The 24,957-nt window shown below is 33.2% G+C and overlaps 3 protein-coding genes across 6 annotated transcripts; 1 reads left to right on the top strand and 2 right to left on the bottom strand.

The window, feature by feature from the left end:
* The first annotated feature begins 2,252 nt into the window (after positions 1-2,252).
* LOC127256466 (glucan endo-1,3-beta-D-glucosidase-like) lies at positions 2,253-5,582 on the top strand. Its single transcript, XM_051282492.1, has 6 exons — positions 2,253-2,556; positions 2,866-3,240; positions 3,469-3,752; positions 4,309-4,629; positions 4,888-5,212; positions 5,293-5,582. The coding sequence occupies exons 1-6, from the start codon at positions 2,475-2,477 to the stop codon at positions 5,328-5,330; spliced, it is 1,425 nt and encodes a 474-aa protein (XP_051138449.1). The 5' UTR covers positions 2,253-2,474; the 3' UTR covers positions 5,331-5,582.
* A 788-nt stretch (positions 5,583-6,370) lies between these two features.
* On the bottom strand, positions 6,371-15,169 carry LOC127253958 (coatomer subunit gamma-like). Of its 4 annotated transcripts, none has more exons than XM_051278779.1 (19): positions 15,070-15,169; positions 14,863-14,935; positions 13,941-14,035; positions 13,085-13,135; positions 12,753-12,866; positions 12,472-12,672; positions 12,284-12,385; positions 11,390-11,497; positions 11,024-11,257; positions 9,824-10,074; positions 9,526-9,697; positions 9,256-9,411; positions 9,131-9,181; positions 8,895-9,032; positions 8,588-8,791; positions 8,362-8,493; positions 8,111-8,284; positions 7,646-7,885; positions 6,371-6,872 (listed from the first exon to the last, which is right to left on the bottom strand). In XM_051278779.1, the coding sequence occupies exons 2-19, from the start codon at positions 14,906-14,908 to the stop codon at positions 6,678-6,680; spliced, it is 2,664 nt and encodes an 887-aa protein (XP_051134736.1). In that variant the 5' UTR covers positions 14,909-14,935; positions 15,070-15,169; the 3' UTR covers positions 6,371-6,677. The 4 variants fall into 4 exon arrangements, with proteins under 4 accessions (XP_051134736.1, XP_051134745.1, XP_051134764.1 ...); XM_051278788.1 differs by having other exon boundaries at positions 15,080-15,166; XM_051278807.1 differs by having other exon boundaries at positions 15,075-15,146.
* A 2,093-nt stretch (positions 15,170-17,262) lies between these two features.
* Positions 17,263-24,048, bottom strand: LOC127252979 (proline-rich receptor-like protein kinase PERK4). The gene is made up of 11 exons (XM_051277379.1): positions 23,870-24,048; positions 22,112-22,186; positions 21,990-22,012; positions 21,419-21,886; positions 20,822-21,334; positions 20,627-20,713; positions 19,359-19,429; positions 19,088-19,164; positions 18,512-18,656; positions 18,231-18,392; positions 17,263-17,505 (listed from the first exon to the last, which is right to left on the bottom strand). Exons 1-11 carry the CDS (start codon positions 24,046-24,048, stop codon positions 17,317-17,319), a joined length of 1,989 nt encoding a protein of 662 aa, XP_051133336.1. The 3' UTR covers positions 17,263-17,316.
* Between the last annotated feature and the right edge of the window lie 909 nt (positions 24,049-24,957).

The raw sequence follows: 24,957 nt of genomic DNA, 5'->3' as shown, positions 1-24,957 counted from the left end.
TTCTCAAATTTTTGTTTCGAAAATCAAATGTTTCACTGTATGTGTGAGATATAAACCCTAAACCCTCACATTTTATTCTCTCAAATCATCCAAATAAAAAAATAAAATATATATTTTTCTCTCCATCACATAACCTAATTTCTAAATTATTATATTTAATACTATCCACCTTAAAAACCTGTGCTAAAAGTTCTAAATTATCCTACTTAATACTACGTATATGTTTATGTAAGACCATAAGTCTACACAAAAATATATATTTACTTTTTAAATATATATGTTTAGTATATATTTATTAGTAATATTTAATTTTTATACATTGTTTTTTAATATTAGTGTTATATTGATTTATATTAAAATAACAAAAATATCATTGCTAGATTGTATGATATAAAAGTAATGATATTTGTGTAATATATTAAAAATTGTAATGATATTTGTGTAATATATTAAAAATTGTAATGATATTAATTATGTTAGATAAACAATGCAATTACTAAATTAAAAATTGTAAAATTATGAGATAGAAAATGGTATTGTTGTTAAGAGACAGAGGGAATCGTCATTTGGACATCCCGGCAATAACGAGACTGAACACTTTCAAATATTTTTAGAAAAGTATTATGTCATATATTTATTTAATTTTAATGTTTATACCTTAGAAAATATTATACACGACCCACCCAGAGTGAACTTTTTTATCCAACAACATTGGACCTACAAAATTGAGTCAATCTAAAGTTCATTTCAATAATAATTAACATGTTTTAAAAGAATGAACCAAAACTAGTTAGAGGTCAATGAGATTGTGATGCTCTAATTGAAGTCAATATTAAATAATTCAATTATTCATTACTACAAAATAATTATATATATATTTATATATACTTTCTCCGTCCATTAAAATTAGCCAATTTGGACTCGACACGTAAATTTAAAAAAAATATATTTTATTGAAAAAATGATAGATAGTTAAGGATATTTTTGGAAATTTAGTTACAAAGTAAAATAAATGAAAAGAAAAAATGTAATAAAGTTAGTAGTATTTGTGTAAATAAGTGTTGAATGGAGGTAATAATTAAATGTTGATTTGTTGATTTTGCCAAAATTAACAATGAAATAAAATTAGTGGACCAACTAAAAAGAAAAAATGAGAATAAATTTGACTGACGCATGAAGTAATATTAATCGCTTATTTCAACACCTTTTTTAATTAGTAAATAGTTTTACTAACTTCTCTAAATATTTTTACTCTCATATAAATTGGTCTAGGTTAAATCAATTGTTGTGTTTAATAATAAAAATTTATAATTAATTGAAACATTAAATTTTAAATACTCTTATTGAATCGAAAAAAAAAAAAAATGGACACAAAAAACAGTAAAAATAAATACAGAGACACAATTTTATTATTTTTTTCTTTTTAGAAGAATTTGGATTTAAAGCCAAAATTTAATTTTCAACATTTGCTGATTTATTTTCAAACTCTAAAATTTCTACAGCTTTCACTGTCAGTATCATTTATTGATTTTTTTTTTTTTCAAACTTCCAAAACACTCGGTTAGTGGCACAAACCGGGAGTGTTTTTCTAATAATAAATAAATATTTAAATGAATAATTTAAAATTTTATATGAAAGGATACAGGGCAGTATTTTCGATGATGTTTCAAAATCAATTATGGGTGTGTTTGTTTGGGGATTGGATTTAATTTTTACTATTCATCCATTTTTTTTTCAAAAATATCAAATCAAACACCTATTTTTTATCTTTAATATTATACTAAAAATCAATTTTACATTCAAAACATCACATCAACACCTATTTATACGACATCATGCAACTATTCAAATTCAAAATTTTTACTATTCAAATCCCAATTCAAAATCCAAACCCCGTCAACACACCCTATATGTATATGTTCATATTTTGTTGATATCTTATGCTACATGAAGTTCATGTCAGCAATGATAATTATTTTTGTAAAGATATCATAAAAATAATTTAAATTATTTATAATAGAATCCAAATTAATTAATTTTAATTTCAATAAAATTATTATTATTATTATTATTATTTTCATTTTTAAAATTACAGGCATACAACAAAAACAAATAAACAAACCTAACAGTGCGAGAGCAGATAGAAGTACAAGTAGAAACTACCAAATAATTCATATAATAATGTACATATACATATACATATACATATTACATACCCACGCCGCTCCCACCCGCCCCCGTAGCCGTCACCGGCCCCCCACACCCCACACTGCCATATTTCCAGTTCACTCTCTCTCCTCCATCTTCTTCATCTTCATCACCATTACCATATATGTATATATATATCTATATCTGTAGTAGATCCCCACCCCACTTTCATTCTTTTACCGTTGCTCTCTCTCTCTCTCTCTACAGTGACTCACTCTCTCTGATTATCGACGTTGTTGATTCTTCTTCATCGCAATCGTACGGCCATGGCTCCTCCATTCACACGCAGAATCTCCTCTCCATTCTTGATTCTTCTTTGCTCTCTCCTTCTCCTTCCCCACACTGCCCGTAAGTCTTTTTTTCATTATTATTAATTATAATATTGCTGCTTTCCATTTTGGTACTTTTTCAAGATTTCTTTACTTTTGGGGTTTGTTTTAATGGAAAAGAAAGAAGAATCTGAGAATGAAACCCAGAAACAGGAAGAAAAAGCCAGCCACCGTTTTACCCTTTTTCTTTTTCTGCTTCTCAAACTTCCACACTTCGCAATAACGCTTTTAGCTTTATTTATTTAAAATCGCGTTTTCTAAATAAACAGGCTTTTTGTTGGTTCTTTTTTTTTTTTTTTTTTTTTTTTTTTTTTTTTTTTTTTTATAGATTCGCAGCCTTTCGTCGGAGTTAATTACGGTGAAGTGGCGAACAACTTGCCGCCGGCGGAGGCAACTGCGAAGCTCTTGCAGTCTACCAGCATCGAGAAAGTGCGCCTCTACGGCGCCGATCCTGCGATCATTAAGGCGCTAGCCAACACCGGCATCGGAATCGTCATCGGTGCTTCCGACGGCGACATCCCCGCGCTTGCCACCGACCCTAATTTCGCCGTTGTTTGGGTGAATTCTAACGTCGTCGCCTTCTATCCGGCCAGCAAGATCATCATCGTCAGCGTCGGAAACGAGGTCGTCACGTCGCCGGACCAGAATCTCGTCACGCAGCTCTTACCTGCTATGCAGAATGTTCAGAACGCCATTAACGCCGGTAACCGTCGGAGTTCTTCCTCTTTTCCTTGAATTTCTTCCTTCAGGTCACAACTATGATTATGAATGAAAATTTGCCCTAGTTTGGAAGTCGCAATGCATAATAGAAACTTACTTAGGATTTCCTCGCACATCTGATTATGCAATATACCATTTCACATCTCAAAGTGATGATTACTTTATCATTTCGCGTCTGAGAATTGTTTTGATTGATGAATGGAAATTTCAGCATCATTGGGAGGGAAAGTGAAGGTGTCCACAGTCCATTCCATGGCGATTTTGAGTCAATCGGACCCGCCCTCGACGGGGGCATTCGGCTACGGAGACACCATTAGAGCATTGCTACAATTCCTCAGCGAGAATGCCTCGCCTTTAATGATCAATCCATACCCTTTCTTTGCATACCAGAGTGATCCGAGGCCCGAAACTTTGGCATTCTGTTTGTTGCAGCCGAATGCCGGACGAGTCGATTCAGGAACAGGGATCAGATACATGAACATGTTTGATGCACAGGTAAGATTCTCACAGTTTTGATTGCAAATGAACTTGGAATTTCGGATTGACGGCAATAATTGATAGATTAGAATTCGATATCTTTCCTGAATATTGTTGATCATATGGTGATTTCCTATGACTTGTTATATCTGAAGATGGTATCTGTTAATTTTTCTGAAGATGTTTTGGTTGCAAATGAACTTGGAATTCTGGATTCATGGCAATAATTGGTATATTTGAAGTCGATTTTATCCCGAATATTGTTGATCATGTGGTGATTTTCTATGGCTTATTATATCTGAAGACGGTATCTCTTAATTTGTTTGAAAATAATTTGTATTTTGCCTGAAATGATTTTACACATGTTCAAGAATGGCATTGATCGCAAATTGATCTCTTTCTACAGATAAAGGAAAAAAATAAGAAGAAGTTGGTTCTTATGAATCTGCACAGAATCTCAATGGAATATCTCCAATTTCTTGAGTACATATGCCGATTTGCAAATGAGAAGATTTTTGCTTGCGATGTTGTTTGTTTAAAGGATTGATTGTTTTCTTCTTTCTTGACCGATTAGGTTGATGCAGTGCACACTGCAATGAAACGAATTGGATATAAGGATGTCGAGATTGTGGTAGCCGAGACAGGGTGGCCGTATAGAGGGGACCCGAACGAAGTTGGTCCTAGTTTCGAAAATGCAAGAGCCTACAACGGGAATTTGATAAAACACCTTAGGTCACAGGTGGGCACCCCACTTATGCCGGGGAAGTCTGTCGATACATACCTGTTTGCTCTCTACGACGAGAATCTGAAACCTGGCCCGGGCTCTGAGCGCTCGTTTGGACTTTTTAAGCCTGATCTTGCCGTGACTTATGATGTCGGCCTTGCAAAGACACAGGTATGTATGTATGAACATTTCATTTTCTTGAAAATAAGACTTTAACTTACATATATCGGTTTGGTTAGGGTGTTCATTTGAACTGTTTGATCGACTGTGTTGTTCATTTATTGCAGCTTCAAATTTGTTACATGTGTCGATTATGTTCTTACCTAAACATATGATTAACCTTAATTGAGAGTTTCTCGAGCCTTATCTTTCCATGTTCGTTTGGGTTTGGTTATTTTGCGATGCGTAACTTAATTCTTTCGAGTTCAGACTCCGGCGCCAATTCCAGAAACTCCTGCCCCGACAAGTCCAACAACAACTATTCCTCCTCCTCCTCCGGTAGTTCCTCCGACAGCAGGAGGCTGGTGTGTGCCGCGCGCAGGCGTGTCTGATGTTCAATTGCAGGCAAATCTGGATTACGCGTGCGGGCAAGGGATAGACTGCGGTCCTATTCAGCCGGGAGGGGCGTGCTTTGATCCGGCTACGGTGGTATCCCACGCGACGTATGCGATGAATCTGCTATACCAAACAGCGGGAGGGAATCCGTGGAACTGCGACTTCCTGCAGACGGCCACCGTCACGAGTGTTAATCCCAGTAAGTTTTGTTGTTTCTTCTTCTTCTCATTTAATCGTAATTGTAATTGTAACCGTGATCGATGATGTTGTTATTTGCAGGCTACGGCGGATGTGTTTACCCGGCGGCGGCCGGATAAGCGCCACTGTAGAGTACAGTAGAGGTGAGATTTGATTTTGTGTTGTACTGTAAGAATGAATAAGTGTGCATAGATATAATACATATAGATAGATAGAAGATTTATGGACTGGTAAAAGGTTTCTTGTTGTTTTTTGATATCCTATCCTATCCTATCCTCCATTGATCTTTCTTTGTGTGTGTAATAAATAAATACTAATAGTAATGTAATAGTGAAGCAATCAATGAATCCATAAGAAGAATGATTTGAGTCTGTGAGTTTGAGTAGTAGACATTGTTATGTCATCATGTAACTACTAACTACATTGGATTGTTATTCTTCGAATGCATTTTTGAGAAACTTTTCAGTCAAATCTAATGGATTTGTTGTTATTGTTCCGATGGGTTTTTGAGTAAATTTTCAAGTCAAATCTAATGAGTCGAAAGTATCCATGAGAACTTGAAAATTTGTTTGGTTAATGATTACATATTATACATGCGCAAACAGTTTAAAATTAATTAGTACTATACTGATTATAATTATAATGAATTAAATTAATTTAATAATTTTTAAAAATATTTTAATACAATATATTTAATATAAATATTATTTTATAAAAAATAAGTTTGTATATAAAAGCATTTCTTTTAATTATTATATTTATCTTAGTATCTTTTTAGAGTAATATATTTGTTTATGAGATTTTTATTTTTCTTTTAAATATCAAATTAAATATTTATATTAAAAATTAATTTTATATTTATTTTATTTATAGACATTATACTACTAATTCTCCAAACAAACACATCTTTCCACATTCAATTACTTTAACAATGATACTAATATCGATACTTCAACTCAACGAACACAAATCTCTCTTTTTTCTTAACAATTTAAAAGATCTATTTCATAACCCATCAAATCAAATGCATTTTCGAATACTACTAAATTTTGGTAATATATACACATGAAAGATAAAAACTTTAAAATGTAAGTAAATGTATTTATTCATTTTAAAAAACTAAAACTAAAAGAAAAAGATAATATTATAGGTTAATTCATTGAAAACAACGTGCATTTTCTACCAGGATTAAATTTCATTACTTCATTACAACTAAGTTAATGATTGGAAGTATGTATGTATGTATGTATGTAAAATCAAAGGCAGAGGTCCATTTTCTTCATTACAACTACAACACCTCTCTCTCTCTCTCTACCAAATTCTAACAACACTTCCCTGTCAACCCCTCTCTCCCTCTACATATATATATGTATGTATGCATTTTCTCAGCAGACAGACAGGCAAAAATCGAATCAGAATAACCTAAAACATGGGAGGGGACATTCATATTCATATTCATATTCATATTACCCGCTGGCAACAATCTCATGAATGGCGTCGCTCACTGTCACATCCTCCGACCTCACTGCTAACTTCATGGCAACATCTCTCGCCCCGTCAATCCCAAATGAGAGACGAACAAGCACCTTCACGTTTCCTATGTACACCCCCGACAACAAACATGTGTGCGATCTTGAGTTGCTCCCCACCACTTCCGTTCCCTGGAAAACGAATAAATATCAATCAATGCCATAAAACTTATCATATTTTGAATCCCACCTCATCAAGATTGCTACAAATCAAATTATTAGAATTTCTTCGTGAAAGCCAAATCGATGCAGTTTCAATCTCACAAGATATTCGGATACTAAAATCAACCAACATATTGTCGCTAAATTATCTGTACAGTGCTAAATGATCTAACATAAACAAAGCACCATAATTTCCATCAATAGTTAAAACACATCTCATGAGATCGAAATTACTATAATTTAGCTTCAAATTTAAATTTCTACAAGAGTAAGGACCAAGAGAACAGTATAACAAAGAGTGAATTCCGTCAATTTCGCATGCTATCAACAAGCCTAAATTGAAATACTTCCTCCCTCCCACATGTATTGTCTCAAAAGATTTTTTTTGCAGTAGATTGAAAAATAAAAACAATATTATTAGTGAGTATGTTTGTGTAAGATTAAAAAATTTAAAATACACTTAGATTTAGTGGGTGTATAATGTGGGACAGATATTTTGATAAACAGTAATAAGAGTGAGGATAAATTGTTAATTGTGTGGAACCGATAGATGGAATCGAATAGACTATAAATAGAAAAAGACTATTTAAGTGGGACAACTCTAAATGGTAAGTGAGACAATGTAGATAAGACGGGGACGGAGGGAGTACTGTATGTATATATATATATATACTTTCGTGATTTAACAACCTAGGGAAGCCATATATGATTTACTATTAATGGGTGTAGTAGTGTTAACTAACCTCACAAGGGTGCATGCCGAGAAGATTAATGACTGCATTAACGGCTTCAGCAAGGCTTTCCCTATGCCCGAGACCATATTCGTCTACGCGCTCGCTTTCAGGATCCAAACTTTCCCAAGCATTCTTAAAGTTCGAGACGCCAACTTTAAGCATATAATCTGCAGCAACGACCTCGAAATCCTCGAGCTGGTATTCATCTTCAACACCGTCGTCTTCAGCCTCACCAGTTGAGGGATCAACCTATTAAATTCAAGCAGTCGCCAAAAAGAAAAAAATGAAATCACATGAAATCTTCCAGGAGAAAATCATAACTAATGAAACGATTCCTACTCAAGGCTTGGGAAGTTTCCGGTTTGCAGAGTTACGACCAATAAATTGATAGAGTTATCGACATGCCAATCTTCAAAACCATGATGACATACGACTAATCATCCACAAATGATAGTTTGAACTTCAAAATATTACCTCTTTAACAGCAAACCTCAATATGTTTGAGAATTTTCCGACTGCCGGGACACCATCAGGTTTCTCAAATGCTACAAATGTCGGCACTGATGTGTCATATGGAAGAGATTTCAAAGGTTTTACTGCAACTTCAGAAAATTCCTCAGCTTCAGAAGCATCCACAATGACGGTCACCTAGAAGAAGCAAAAGACAATTTTAAAAACAAAGACTCATAATAGATCAGGTATAAATGGTTCTGAACAATCATTACGTTTTCAAGGAGCTGCTCCGGTATTGTATTGGTGCAATTATACTGGAAGACCACGTGGCGATCAAATATGTGTTTGACAACATTTACTGCATACTCAGTTTCTGCTTCTGTAAGCTCCACCGGCATTGATGACTGATCGTTTGCCACAAAAATCCTTAGTTATTCCCATTGATAAGATAAACAAGCACAGATGGACTTTACAGGTCAGTAATGTTAATCCACAAACCTTGAATAGATTTCCAAATGTCACAAATTCTGGGATAGAAGACAGAAGTTTTTCATAAACATCGGAAGCAGAGGTGGGGGCAGGAGGTGCTGCACCCAAACCAGTTGGCTTTTTGCTGGGTGCTTTCTTCTCTGAAGGGGGCAGAGATTTAACCTCCTTGGGTACAGAATCGATGTCAAAAGGCTCTTCTTTCGGATCTTGTATCTGTTTGAGAAGAGTAAAGGATAGAATGAATGTGTCGAGCTGATCACTAACAGAAAAACATTAAAGAAAACATATACTAATGGGAATAAGACTGAACACTTACGTAGCTTTTCAAACTGTTTTCCATATTCGTCAGTGGGATAGCAAGTGGGCCAAACAAGAATTCTTTAACATCTTTGTCTGTTTCAGCAACTGAATCATGTTCAAGGCTTTTCAAGTAGAGTGTGGCTCTGTCTCGCACCTGTATGGTGGAAGTAAAAACAGGTGGAAAGAGATTTAACAAAAAACGGAATTCCTGCAAGATATATATATATATTATTATGGTTGATGGAAGCTGACCTCATCATCAGTGTCAAAAAGACAGCGCCTTAACAAAATAAATATGCGAGGCTGCATCACAGAACACATATTATCGAGACAATAACTCAAATTTTAAGATGAAGTCAAAGGAGATTCAGTGTTACCTTTAATGAATCAACCATGGCACCAAATTTTGCCAGTGTACTGACAGCACTGGCCCGGACAGTAGCATTCTCAAGTATTACTCGATTGTAAATATACCTGATATATTTGCTAGGGTCTGAGGTCTTGGGGCCCTCATTTCCAAGAAAGTGAAGAATCTAACAATTATTAAACAATGACATCAAGTTAGCGGGATATTGGAGTCATCAAAGAAGAGTAGCATGGACGACTAGGATTAAAAGTATGGTACGAAGAAAAAATAAAAGTAAAACCTGGGTGGAAAGATATGTGAATTCACAATCTTCAATGAACTCGCACAAGTGCAGCAATCCACCTTCTTTGGCATCCGGAATATCTCTAATTAATATCACAATAGAATCAACAATTGCCTTTTTGAACTCAAACCCACCCTCTTCTCTCAAGATGCTGCTTAAGAAATTCATCCTGACAGTAATCCAAAAGCACAGAAAGATATTTATTTTCAAAGAATATGTAAGGGAAATATCATGATTAAAAGACAACTAACGGAAGTTGGTCTACTATTTCGAGGGAAAACTTTAAAATACTCACAGAGATCTGAACTTGAGAGGGAACTTCAGGCACAATGATCTTATAGCTTCTACCACGACAATCTTGAACTCATCAGCAATATCAGACATAAAATTCGTAATTTGCTTCATCAAGCGATCTACACTAGATTCATTTCCAGTTTTCAACAAAGTGGTGATGGCAAGTGTAGCTATACTTCTATTCTGGTCTGAGATCAAGCTCTCCATGTCTATATTGCAATTGGTTACAGCCATTGGATGCGTCATTGCTACCTGCAGACATTGTGATATTGAAATACATCAATACAAACAAAATGACTTGATGTGAAAGACTACTGCTAGGGATTAGGAAAATGGATTATAGGGAGTCAAAACCTAAAAAATGTGAGATCCCTTATTAAATAAATGGCTCAAATAGGAGGCCTCATTACATCCTATAAGTGACACAAGTTTCACAAGAACACCTACCCTTACTGTTTGTGAAATGCTCACCATAAGACTCAGGGTCCTAAGAAGTTAAGGACACACTATAGTAATCAAATTTTCAGATAAAAACTACGGCATGCATCATGACTATGAGTACCTTTGATTAGTTCCTAAGTCTAGTTTAAGCTAGCATTTGAGTAGTATCCCAGCATCAATTCGATTAAGCAAATTATGATCAATAACACATAAAAGAAACTTGTGTGATCTCTGTCTATGTCATAGCAATGGCTTCAAAATGGCTTGGAGCGTTCTGCACAATAATTTTCTGAATCGTAGGTCAGAACCAACTATAATGTTAAGCTGTTCTCGCACAAAATTCAGATCAGCAGACATCATATTCAAGTCCTCCACAAAGGAAAGACTGTAAAATCATATAGTTCGTGATAGTAATTTCTATATCTAGCTCACATGACAAATAATAAACAAATCTTTGAAGTTCTCATAAAAAAATATCAGAAACGCTCATTCTTTATGTTTGCTTGATTTTTAATTGAATTAGGGACCACAGCCAAACATTAAAAAACCTGTCATTATAATGTTCAGAACATTCCAAAACAAGATAGTTTAAACTTCTTACATACATCTCTTTTTCATATGCACATAACTCTTACAATCTATAGTAAAATCAATATTTGCAAATGCAAATTAAGTAAAACCAAGATAAAATTATAACCTATGTATAATCAATCATATAGATATGGCAAAATATATACCACATTGTAATTGGAAGACCAACCTTATTCAGTGTCCGGACAGCAGCAAATCTAATCACGGGTTTTGATGAACTTAAGAAAAGTTGTAATACAGTTATTGCAGGTGTTAGCTCTCTCGTAGTCACATTGCTCAATTCTGTGATGGCACGGGCTGCTTCAAAGATGACCATTTCAGCTTTGTGACGAAGACAACCCTCAAGATAGTCATAAAATGGCCGGTCGCTACTTTGGTTATTAACAGCTGACTCTCTGATAACCTACATACCTCAAAAAAATACATTAGTACTGAAAGAACCACAGTTAATCTGTTGACCTCAACAGAAAATTATAAAATAGTGGTAAGTCACTTGTCAACTTTAATCAGATAATTAATAACAGTATAACACTACCTGACAAGTGTAGCGAACAAGAAGGCATTGTGCTAAAGGTGACCGAACACTCCCCTTTGTTAAGCTGGTAACCAGCTTGCTAACAGCCAACCTATCATTTTGCCGTATCTGCAATGTCACAAATATAAGCTCAACCCAACCAAACCACGTCTAGATTCTACAGAAGAAAAGCGGTACTACATGAAGTACCATTTTAAAAAAAAAAAAAGATATATGCAACAATGTGGTAAAATTAAGTTGTTTGAACTTATAGCTATCCAAATTAGCAAATGAATAAAATGCACCAAAGTGTGTGAACTACTGTTCGCTTCAACCTTCACAATTGTACTAAATTACCAATGCCATAGAGAAACAACAGGCACAAGGAAGATTCCAACAAAAGATAAGACAGTCAGAAATACGAATGAAGCATCTATTCAAGAAGTGGCATCCCTGCTGTATTTAAAACTCACTATTTTGAAGAATAGAAAAACCCAACATCTTTTATGGAGAAGACACTCGCATGGTAAAATAATCACCGTACCAACCCCATCAAAGATGGGAACATTACAAATATACCAGCCATTTTAATTCCAACACCAGGTAAACTCAACATCTATATCCATAAATCCTAATAACAAAAAATTTCAGGGTGTTGGATGATAAATACTTAAATGGATATGAAAACAGCCGCCCTTAGCCCCTTACATTGGCAAAAAATGATTAGTAAGAAATAACTCCTCATATTCAGAACAATTACTAGCATAATGCAATTCTGCTTCACCATAATACTTTATTTAAAGTTTCTAAGAATGGCTATCTCTAGGAAGACAATAAAATAAGCAAAAAAGAGTTGACCATACTCATAATGATCAGTCATTTGACTAAAAACTATCCAGCAGTAAAACATTTCACCTGATGAAGTAAGGCAAGTGCATGGAATTGTACAAGTGCAGCTCTAGACTGAACTGCTTCTTGTACTTCATTACTCCATCTTTTGACTATCTCTGGATTTGTCTGTTCCAACAAGTGTAGTAGTATTAACACCGACACATTCCCTCCAACTTAAAAAAAAAAATCGCTGTTCCAAAAATAAGGAGTACCTGTAGCAGATGAATACCACTCACAAGGGCAGCACTGGAAACAACAGGATTTTTGTCAACTATAGCCTGTTTTAGGTATCTCTCAATTTGGGTCAAAAGTGTCCCATCAGTAATTCGGCAAAGTACACGAATAGCATTTGCTCGATACATATCAGTGCGGCTATTCATGTCCTTCATAAGGGAGCTAGTGACAATGATAACCTGTAAAGTCAAATATAAGATTTGATTCTTCACCCATAGTAGGGTTGAAGTATTCAGAGGTACAGGTTGTGCGAAGTTACCTCATCTGCAGAAGGAGAAAGCTCTTTTATCATCAGATATACCATTCTTCGCAGCCCAGTATCTTTGGACTGAAACAGCTTTGTAACCGAAAAAAACACTTCCGTGGCTTCAACCTTGGAATTGAATTGTAAGAGTTTAGATCACTGAAAAACCTATTATGCTTACCTAAAAATGCTCCAATCGATGTAGTACAGGAAGCACAATTTTAAAGAATGAAAGAGTAGTTCCTTATTTACATTTTACTAAGCATTCATGTTCTGGATCAGGTATATACGGAAAAATTACGGAACTATAGCGCTAGAGAGATAGTAAACAGAATAGAATATCTGACCTTTGTGAATGTTTCGCCCTGATTCAGCAGATATAGAAGCTTTGTGATTACCTAAATGAATAAATATAAGGCAGTTAATTTCATTGTACTTTTTCATAGTTAAAAATAGCAAACGGTACACCATGGAGCGTGCCATGCACTATAACTATATTTTAATATACATCATACACATATTTGTACATAAAACACGTATATATCATACAAACATACATAACATTGGACAAGATTGAACTTCAAGTCATACACATTATAAAATACTCCCTCCGTCCAGCATAATTTACAAAGAAAGTGGCATAATTATGCTGGAGGGAGTATATAACATATATATATGTATATAACTATATAATAGAACAGTTTAGGTATGAATATTGAATAGTAACACAAACCTAGACTAATATATATATACATATATGAAAAACAGAAGCAGCCACTGCCTTACCAGGCAGTTGACCAGTGGTAAGAAAGTGATGAGAGGTAAGAAGAAAAAAGAAAGAAGGAGGGTAGAGGGGCAGCAGCTTTGGGTGGGAGAAAGGTAGAAAGAGAGGTACAATCAAACTTTTTGTAACCTAATTTTAATGAATAAATACAGAAGAAAACCAGATTAATCTTAACTAACCCTAATAAATATACATAAAAAATTAAAAAAATCACGCCTTGGCGCCTTGTGCCATGGCAACAGAGCGTTGGCCAGATCACTGGATGAGGCGTGCCATGACATAGCAAATGGCGCAGAGGCTGCACCATTTGTAATTTTCGTCATTGCGCACCACATACAACTATGTAAGTTTTACATACAACAAAAGGTCATAAACATAGAAACATTATTTCATTTGATATAAACATTTAAGAGACATACCTGTGAACATCTTCTTGCATCTAACTGAGGGTCGTTAAAAACCCTTGCTTCCTGCAATACTGCACCTTTCTCAATCCCCAAAAATGGGGAGTAATCTGCTACATGTATAACGCATTCAGGATCACAAGTATCGACAAATTTTAAATATTAAGACTCTGCTTACATAGATATTTTGAAATTTTTGACCCTATTCATCAAATACCCATTTTGTTTTTTCAAAAACTTCTATATGAACAGAGCCTTCTGATAAACCTCTACGAATATGGGCGATTGCCAATTTGAACGTTCCATCAAACTATATAGTCAACACAATCCCTTTCTCCAAATCCACATCCAAAATCCAATGCTTTAGAATATAGAAAAGTCATTTTTTAAGACCTATGATATACTCCTCAGCTGTGACAGTATCGAAGAGACATATTAAGCATGTGATCAAACATAATAACATACGAAGAAATTCAATCTTATACCCTGATTGAACAATTATATGATCCCTTGCCTATTTCAATCTATCACAATTCAAACTTAAAAAATAAAAAATGCAGATCTAGAATAAGAGGAAAAGGAAAACATGTAAGATTAAAACCCCAATTGAATCAGTTATGCAGTCAAAAACGCCCTAATCTAAACAATGCTACACGGGAAATCTCCAAACAATATTGTGTCAAGCAAATCATGTAATTCCAGAAAAAAGGAAACCTAATTAGAATCCAAACAACACAGGACGACGATGAACTCTATCAAATTGCCTAATACTCTAATTCAAATTAATCGCGCGTTACTAACTACGGGCTCCAAATCGATACCAAATCGACAGATCTGAATATGAAATTAAATCAGGCAAGTTCGATCTGAAACCGCAAATAATTGCAGCACAAATCCAAAATCTATAGAAACAAATATCCAAATCCCAGAAACAAACCTTCCTCGTCGCGATCATCGTCCTTCTTCACAAGCGGCTGCGCCATTGTACAGAGATTTGCTTCCTTCCCCAACTGAAAACAATAAAAATGATGGCTTCAAACGACAAATAGACACACAATTCTCAGATCGTTGAAACGCAAACTCCCATTTCGGCTGATAAACAAAGGAGCGAGGAGTGGGAAGAAGTGCGGATCGATCACCTCACCTCACCTCACCTCAGCTCTGGAGATTTCTCGACGTCCCACAGACACAGCACAAGGTACAAGTGAGGAATTTTGAAGTGCGGAGGTTAATTAGGTCGGACCGATGGAGTAAATAAAATATAGGTTGTGTTTAATGTTGGGTTTAGGGTTGACCGATGGTTTTTTTTTTTTTTTCAAAAATATTAAATTAAAATTTTTATTTTTATTTATTTTATTATATTAAAATTTAATTTTATATTAAAAATATCACGTCAATACATATTTATATCACATCAAACAATTATTTTAATTTAAAATTTTATTATTCAAAATTCAAACTTAAAATTAAAATATACTTTTTTATATAGTATTATATCTGTCCATCAGTAAATTTTTATTTTCTTTTTACCAGTAAAATAATATTTTATAGATATTTAATTTAATAAAGTAATGTAATATTTAAAAATATATATATATAAGAATTTTACTATTTGATTGAAAATTATTTTTAAAAAATAAATAAATAAAAAAAATTAATTTATAAAAATTAAAATAATAGATGAGAAATTTAATCAGGGAGGAGTATATTTTTTTGAAAATATATAGATAATATCAAAAAAAATTTTAAATATGTATTTAAACAAAATTTTAAGTGTGTTCATTTGGTCCCGTTGTTTTGTAGATTTCTTATTAGAATTTTATTATTTATTTAATTTTTTTTAAAGATCATATGAATATTTATTTATATTAATATATTTTGTTTTTATAACAATAGTTCGTCAATTTATACTAACATATTTTGATTTTATAACAATAGCATACCACAATTAAAGAAGACTGCATGGAATACTTGGATTAATTAGTGGAAGTAACTAATTATTTTATTTAAATTAGTTTATTATTTATTAAATATTAATAAAAATATTAGTATTTCGCCCCGAGCTCAAAAGTTAGTTCAACCACTAATATTGTGTAAGGATATGTGTATATATTTTTTTTTTTCCAAAACAATAGTTCAATTTTGTCATTTATTCAGTCTCAAAATAATATACTCATTTCTATTTTTAATAATTATGTCCCCATTTTTTTACAAAATTATCCCTATTTTTCTACAATAATTATATAAAGTATGAACATTTTGGTCGTTTAAAAATACTTTTATGTCCGCCATCAATATATATACATGCAAATAGAGAATTGATATGAGTCTAATAATTTACAATAAATACATCCATAACATTCGATATTATGAAATTAATAGATTCTCCTTAAAAGTGGAACTTTGTAGTGGAATAGCATATGTGCATATAAATATAGAGAAAGAGTTGTGGGTGTTTTCGTTCGTATTAAAAATTATGTATGAAATTCATTACAATTATCAGAACACATTTGATCTTTTTATATTTATGTCATAGTCTACTAAATATCTAAGTTCCATAGTAATAAGCGAATGACTAAATATCTAAGTTCCATAGTAATAAGTGAATGACATTATACATATTAGGAAGCTACTACTGGAAAACAAAAAATCATGCATATATACTTGTACAATCGGGTTGCAGAATTATATACTCTCTATTATACATATATACATATTAGAGAGAATTAAATACTCGTGATCATTATTCATATATTTCGGTATAACAAAATTGTTAGTCTAGTAAATATGTGTTGTTTTACAATTCATATTAATAATTAATTGATAATATTAATCTTTATAGAGCTTTTTTTCTTTTTTCTTTTTTTTTTTTTCTTGACAAAGTTTAGAGTATTTGTAGTCTAAAAACCTTTCTTCTAGCCAAGCATGTCATCATTGACCGATCAATTCAAATAGATATTTTGTATATAAAATGACAATGAATAGAATGAAGAAGATCAATCATGCTATGGTTACATGTATACACACTCCATCTACTATCTTTCATGAAATATAGTTCGATCTGAAAATATACAAGCACAACTTCAACCGGACAATAAAAAATGTTAGAAACTACAAACAACATCTTCAAAACCATATAATTAATTAATTCAAGCACACATACGTGTCACGTGGCAAAACTTGCGATCCTATTCATATTATATGTTGTATAATAATTCGACTTAATATTTCTTCCTATGTGGTTTTCTGTTTAGGTTCAAAGGTAGCAAGCATATATATGTTAGGTGAGTTTAATTAACCCAATGTTGTTAGATCGACTGACCTGATCGATAGGAGCTTTGTTTTTTTTTTTTTTTTTTTCTTTTCATTTTATTGGATTCTCGGCTGTTGTTTAGGCTCGTGAATTTGTTCGCCCTTCGTCGCCGCTGTTAAACTCTTGGCTAGACGAGGATGATCCATTGGCCTTTTCGAGGGGCCTTAGGTCAAAATCTGAGTTGCTCCTAGACCCCATTAGTGCCTTGCCGCCTTGCTTCACGCTTAAATCGTTTAGAGACACGTCGCCCTCTAGAGCGCGAACAATCTACGCGCATAATGTTGCAAGTTAAATACAAGGACGTAAATATTTACAAATTATTATTGATAAATATATATATATAACAGTAGTTACAGTGCAGATTAATTATAAATTGATATTACATGTTAATAATTTGTATAATGATTTTAATATAAAATGTGTATTAACATAATACAAATAATGATTGAATTGATAGAACATAATAACAGTTAACATAACACATGCCACAATTGATCTTAATATAAAATGCATAATATGAACTACCAATATACAATAAAAATTCACATAGCATATTATGATTTAGTTCGAAACATGAGTTGAGAAATAGTTGTTCATCTACTGTGTAAAATTGCTTCTAACACAAAATTCTCAAAAGAAACTGCATCTAACATTCATTCATGTTTTCAAATTTCAAAATTTGTTTTTAACACGAAAAGAAAGCTAATTTAAGTGAGTTTAAAACAATTTAACCTGATTACTATCTTGAAAGAAATTCGTAAATCTTAAGCTACTAATTATTATCCTTGTTAATTATTTGCATGTATATAAATGTGCGTATGTGCGTGTGCGTGCACGAGCATGCAAGGAAATTTGAAAGAATTTTAGTCAAATTTTTGTAAATCAAGCGGTAAGACATTTCTAGTTAGGACTATGACCTGAATTCAATTTTGGGTGTGTGTGAGTGTATGTGGTGTAAAAAAAAAAAACAAAAAATTGACAGAGTTTCAGACCTGGCTCATTTTAGGGCGTCGCCTTGCAGAATGTCGAATGGCAGCAGCAGCACAACAAAGCATGCGATACATCTCCTGTTCATCGTAGTTCTTCCCCAACCGCGGATCCACCATCTCTTCGAAGCTTCCTCCTTCCATGGCTCTCTCCATGATGGGTGTAGCCTTTAGGAACATACAAATAATAATTGCATATCACAAAGAAATGGATTGGTTAGGCAAATAATTTGATCGAATAATCTGTGGATTCCAAAACATCGAAAGCAGAGTGTATGTTTTCATACCCATTCAACCAAACTATCTTCATCTTCTTCGGTTAAGTCAACAGGACGCCGTCCGGTTATCAGCTCCAAAAGCATTACCCCGAATGAATAGACATCGGACTTTTCAGTCAGCTTCCCAGTAGATGCATATTCAGGAGCTAGGTACCTACATTACAACAATTGTTTTTTTCATGTATCGCATTTTTATATGGTACAATATTTAATGAAATATTTTTCATTATTATTTAAAAATACTATATATTTTTTACTAACCATATCTAGTCATATGCAATTATTACTATAGTAATTATAATTAATCAACATAGTGTTAACACCATATAAACTATACATGTCTCGGTCAACATAAAATATACGTATTAATATAATATAAATAAATATATAAAATAACACTATATGATAATAATTTGCGCATCAGATAGTATAATTGGTCCTATGTATATTAACATAACACATATATAAACTAAAACAAAACAACACATGATTGATTAGCCACAATTAGCACCATAACCATCCTCCTGTTCATAATATCATGTGCAACATATTAAGAACGTGACATTTAAATATACTCGTCCTCACCCGAATGTTCCCATGATTCGAGTCGAAACATGAGTGTTGGTGTCTTGAGAAAGCTTAGCTAATCCAAAATCAGAAACCTGTACGTGTAAATATATGATATGCAACTTTAGATCATCACAAACAGTAAGTCGAATGAAACCAAGATGTACATATATATACATACATATATATATATATACACATATATATCGTAAATAATCAAAATTATCAAGAAAAATAAAATAAAATAAATAAGTTGATATGGTTGCAGTATAGCCCTGCAATGTGGTACCTTTGCTTCAAAATTCATCTCTAGCAAAATGTTTGCACCTTTTATATCCCTGTGGATGATACGAGGCTGACCTGATCAACAAAGAATATAATTAAAAGGTATGTTAGGATTTGATAAACATCAGCTAGCCCAATTACAACAACACCAACAATGAAAACTTTGCTTGCTAATATGTTCGATTCAAAGGTTTACTGAGTATGCACTCGCAAAATAGTGATTATGAATTTAGTTGATATTTTTTTTTTTATTTATTTATTTTAACTTTACTTATTGTCAAATTATTGTAATTCATTGTAAATATTTGCTATTTTTTCTTACTGAACATAAACCAAAATATAAGTAAGTCAAAATCCACAAAACATAAAAATCTTTAGAACCCTTAAAATTAATAAAATATTAAAAAATCATAATTATACTCCATTTTCACATATTAAAAATGTCTACTTGCAGTAGTCATCCCGAGCATTATATATATAATTGCATAATATTCTTGTGTGCAGAATTTATTATATACATTCAATATATTTTCAACAAATTGGTGTGTTTGTTTGGGATATTGAATTTTAAATCTACTATTTATCCAATTTTTTTCCCCTTCCTCTAAAATATCAAATTAAACACTTATTTTTTATTTTTATATTATACTAAAAATTAATTTTATATTCAAAATATCACAACTATTCAAATCTCAATTCAAAATTCAAACCCTCAAACAAACATACTATATTTTCAAGTTTACATCAAATTTGAAAGATTAACTATTAAAAATGTATTTAATATAAGGTAAAATTCTAAAAATTACATTACTAATTAGGGTGGATTTACTTTTAATCTTATTTTTAAATCAAAACTCAAATCACCGCCTCACTTTCAAATCAAAACCAAACAAACTCCTCTAAAAAAAACCTTTAATAATCATTTTAATTAACAAATAACAATTATTACTTGATTATACTATTTTTTATATATTCAATAAATTTCTTCAGTAGTTTTTAAAAACATAATTTAAAAATAAATTTAACTTTTTAATGAGGGTGTGTTTAGTTGTAGATTTTGATGTCGAATTTAGAATTAATTATTTGATGCTATATATAAATGTATATTGTGATAATATTTTGAGTAATATAAAAAGTAATATAAAATTTAAATTTAGTCTTTTAAATATATATATATATAAATAATAAAAAATCAATAAAAAAAAAAATCTAAGCAAAGACATGACAGAACTAAATGGAGTTGAGATGAACGTAAAACAGAGATGAACTTACAGTCTTCATGTAGGTAGGCAAATCCTTTGGCAGCTCCCAGAGCAATTTTAAGCCTGGTGGCCCAATCCAATGGCGGCCGACCTTCTCCTGCATCAATCAATCATTATAATGTTCATCTAATCGATTCACGAAGACAAGAGCAAAGGAATGAATGAAATAGGGAGGGAGATCAAGTGAATCCATTCCAATCCATACCGTGAAGGTGGAATTCCAGAGTGCCATTAGGAACATACTCGTAAACCAACATCCGTTGAGCTCCGGCGATGCAATATCCGACCAGAGACACCAAATAGCGGTGATGGACTCGGCTGATGATGTCCACCTCCGCCTGAAATTCGCGCTCCCCTTGTCCGCTGTTCGCCTTCAGGCTCTTCACCGCAACTTCCTTCCCGTTGCGAAGAACTCCTTTGTAGACGTATCCGAAACCGCCCTGCCCTAGCAGATTCGATTTTGCAAACCCCGAGGTTGCTGCAGCTAGGTCTTCGTACGAGAAGCTGCTCTGGTTGAACCCTAGGGCCATCCCTGTGTGCGGCGGCGGCGGCGGCAGTGCTGGACCGGAATTGAAGCCACCGGAGCTAACGTCGCTATTGCTCACCGTCGGCGGCCGCGGCGGCATCGCCCAGCCGGTGGATTGAGGAGGGATCTTTACCATGTGGTCCTGGTAGTTGTTGTTCCAATTTTGCCCTTGTTTGTTGCCGTAGTATCCACCTGCGAATTAGAAGCGTTAATTCTGCAGTTTTTGTTGATTGAGAACGGAAATTGCATCGATTGATTGATTGGAAGTTAGCTTACTTGGATTTTCCTGAGAATCGTCGTAGTATTTGGACTTACGAGCCTTTCGTTTCTTCCTCACGACGCAAATCACGATGAGGACAACCACGGCGAGTATCGCTGCCGCACCGGCGGCGGCGCCGATGATCCTATCACTGGTTAATGAGTGAGAGTTGTGGTGGCGGTGGTGGTGCGAGTGAGATCCTGATCGCGGCGGAGGTGATGGTTCGTATTGATCGGATGAATTTTCGTTCGAAGAAGAATCGGATGGTGCCGAGGCTCTTGAAACACCATCGGAATCAGAAGATGGCGGCGGCGGCGGCGGCGGTGGAGAATAGAAGTCTGAATACGGCGGCGGCGGTGGAGACAATAATGAAGAATCGTCGCCTGATGGCAACGTCCAAACATCGGACGGCGGCGGCGGCGGCGAGGAAGACATTCCTGAACTCGCCGTACCGCTGTCCAAGGTTTCCACCTTCTTCCAACCCGCTGCTCGTCAAGTTTTCTACCATTAACACAATTACAGAAATGTTTTCTCAGACAATCAGTCGAATCATCACAAATCTTCACCTCCATATCAAATCAACAAAACCAATAAACGCTGCAACTTTAAGCCTGCAATCGTTTCCTCAAGCATTCACATAAACGAAGAAATTTCATCCAATCAAACCAACACAGAATCTCCAACGCAAATTTAAATAATCTTCAAATTACATATTTCTATAATCATCGTAAATCTTCACCTCCAATTCAATATCAACGAATCCTATAAACAATGCAACTTTAAGCCTACAATCATTTCAATTAAACCAACACAAAAGCTTCAACGCAAATTTAAAAAATCAACAAATTGAATATTCCTAATCAGACAGCACACATCAACGCAACAACAAATTCGTCAAAAGTAATCGGTCAGTGCATAAATCATACGCAAAACTTCAACAAAGAAACAGATAAAATTCCATTACCTTGAGGAGAAGCGCGGGGAAGGATTTTGAGAGTAGAGAGAGAAAAGAAAATGCTGCATGGCGTTTCTTTCAAACTTAAAATAACTGTGGCCGTTCCCCTTCCTAATTTGTCTCCTACAAATACGCTTTTTTATTCTCTATTTTTTAATTTCTATTTTATTTTTATATTCATTTTCATGCTATATAATAAATATTTATTCCTTTTATTAATATAAAAAAAGAAATATTATTCCCTCCTGACTAGATATGCTACAATATGCTACAATAAAAGACAAATAATAATAATAGTATTTTAATATAAAAATACTAAGGTAAAAGTAAAATAAAAATATTATACTCTCTCCCTCTTCCAACTATAAAGAATACATATTTCTATTTTGGGACGTCCAATTACAAAGTAACTATCTTATTAAATACGCTATTTTTTTTTTCACAAATACCCTTACTCGCATCATTACTTTTATACTAAAGAGTTCTTTTACCTACTACTGTAATTAAATTAAATTCTGTGGCAAAAGTAAATGTATACTTCTTACTTGGAGTGAAAGAGTAGTAAATTTATTAAAATATTAATAATAAAGTAGTAGAGTAAATAGTAAAAATAGTAGCACATCTATTTGTGATTGTGCTCAATTGCGATGATTTAATTTTTTTTTATTGATTATCGCATATTCGTTATCTAGAATTTTTGCACTTTCTTTGGCTTGATCGTGAATTTATCTTTTATAATTATTCCACTTTTAAGATTGTCAACAATAGCATATTAATCAGTTAAAGGTTTTGTCCTTACACCAAATTTTACTTCAATATCATCAGAGGATAATTCATTAATGACTTAAATAATATCACTAACATTAACTTTTGAGTTGAATATATTTTCATTTGAATCTTTCATAAATGGTGCAATTGTCGACATTTGATGTTACCTTTGGCCTTCACGGACATCTGATTTTTATTCTCTATTTAAGTTTTTATCGCAACTTTATTTTCCTTTAAGTATATCACATATAATTTGAGCATATTGATTTGAATTATGTCATATTCTCCTACAATACACCAAGTCTGACTACGGTCTGTCTGATCTTCGAACATTTCTTCGATTTTAAAATGTTTGAAATCCACATTAAGTTTCTCGGTATCCTTATTATTGTTTGATTCTAAAAGAAGTCTACCTTTAATAAATCTTGTTTGAGAGGTTCCAGCCCCATTAGTGTATTTAATTCCATTGTGATCATCGTATGATTTCTCAAAATTCAACACCTCGTCTAGTTTTTTGTTTCTCTATCATTGATTGACTATTTTTATTAACAAACTTCTTATTCTCCACCTCCAATTTATTGATTTTCTTCAATTGTTCATTTGAGGTTTGAAGCAATTTTCATGCTCTACAACAAATTAATCATTCATTTCAGTCTGATTTCTTATTCATTTCTATCGGCATTTCGATATTTTTGTCCAATCTCACAACACACGCCTTTAATTTTTCATTTTGGAAAATCAATACCTTTTGTCAGCCACGACCATTTCATAGGTATCGATCAGTTCTTCACAACTCAATTCTTTGAATTCAGCATCATTTTTTTTTTCAACTTTCTCATCATCGTGTACGGTGAAAACAATTACTTCATCTTCTTCATTTTCATCGTAACTCCAAGTTTCACCCAACACTCTGAAGGTGTCCATATTCATTACAACCACAACATATTGCATCATCAAACATGATAAAAATTTTCGTAATTTTTCATTTTCTCGTAACACCAGCTTTTTGTTATGTTGTGTTCGCTAGAGCTATAGATTTTTAGGCTTTCTTCACAAGCCGTCTATCAATCATTTGAATCTTCTTCAAATTAAAATTTTAGACAGACTTATGAATGAATTTTTTGTCTATCGTCTCTTACAACATGAGAGAAATATGTTTGGAAACAAATTTTTTTCTTTGACATACATTTGAATAGCTTTTCGATAATATTTTAAAGATGAGGCTATGATACGAATTGTTGGTTCCAAACTCGCTTAAATTGTCAAGAAAAAGAAAATGAAACATCAAGAAACGCTGCAAATTTATGCAAAGAGGTAGTTAAAAAGATAATCAAACAACACAACACTTTGAGCGAAAAATAAAATACATAACAATTAGTAACCTAATTCTGGTGCAACTAACCTACATCTGAAATTTCCAATCCAAGCTCACATCAACTCATAACAATAAGATCGAGCTTACAAAGTAGCATTATGATATTCAGCCTCATAAATTTCTCCTCTTTCACAAAATATTTCACAGCATCTAATTTCACCGGTGCTCACTGTGCATGCTGATCGTCTATTTTTTTTTTTAGCTAATCTATCTACTATTTTACCAAGACTCCGGCTTTTATCAGAACATAATTTCTCATTTTTTTCTCATGATTATATTAAATAAATTTCGGGTCATATTATTATCGGTTGATGTATCAGTGTAACAAAAACATTATTAATGTAAATTTAAATTTTAACTTCAAATCTACACGACTCATATATCTTTTGGATCGGATTCATATAAACTAATGAACCTTAACTAAATACCTGATTTAGGTTTATATTATATATATATTT

The sequence above is a fragment of the Andrographis paniculata genome, unplaced genomic scaffold (assembly GCF_009805555.1).
Source record: "Andrographis paniculata isolate CXL003 unplaced genomic scaffold, ASM980555v1 Contig12END, whole genome shotgun sequence".
NCBI lineage: Eukaryota > Viridiplantae > Streptophyta > Magnoliopsida > Lamiales > Acanthaceae > Andrographis > Andrographis paniculata.
Note: the sequence above shows the minus strand (reverse complement) of the source record. Positions and strands in the feature narration are given on the sequence as shown.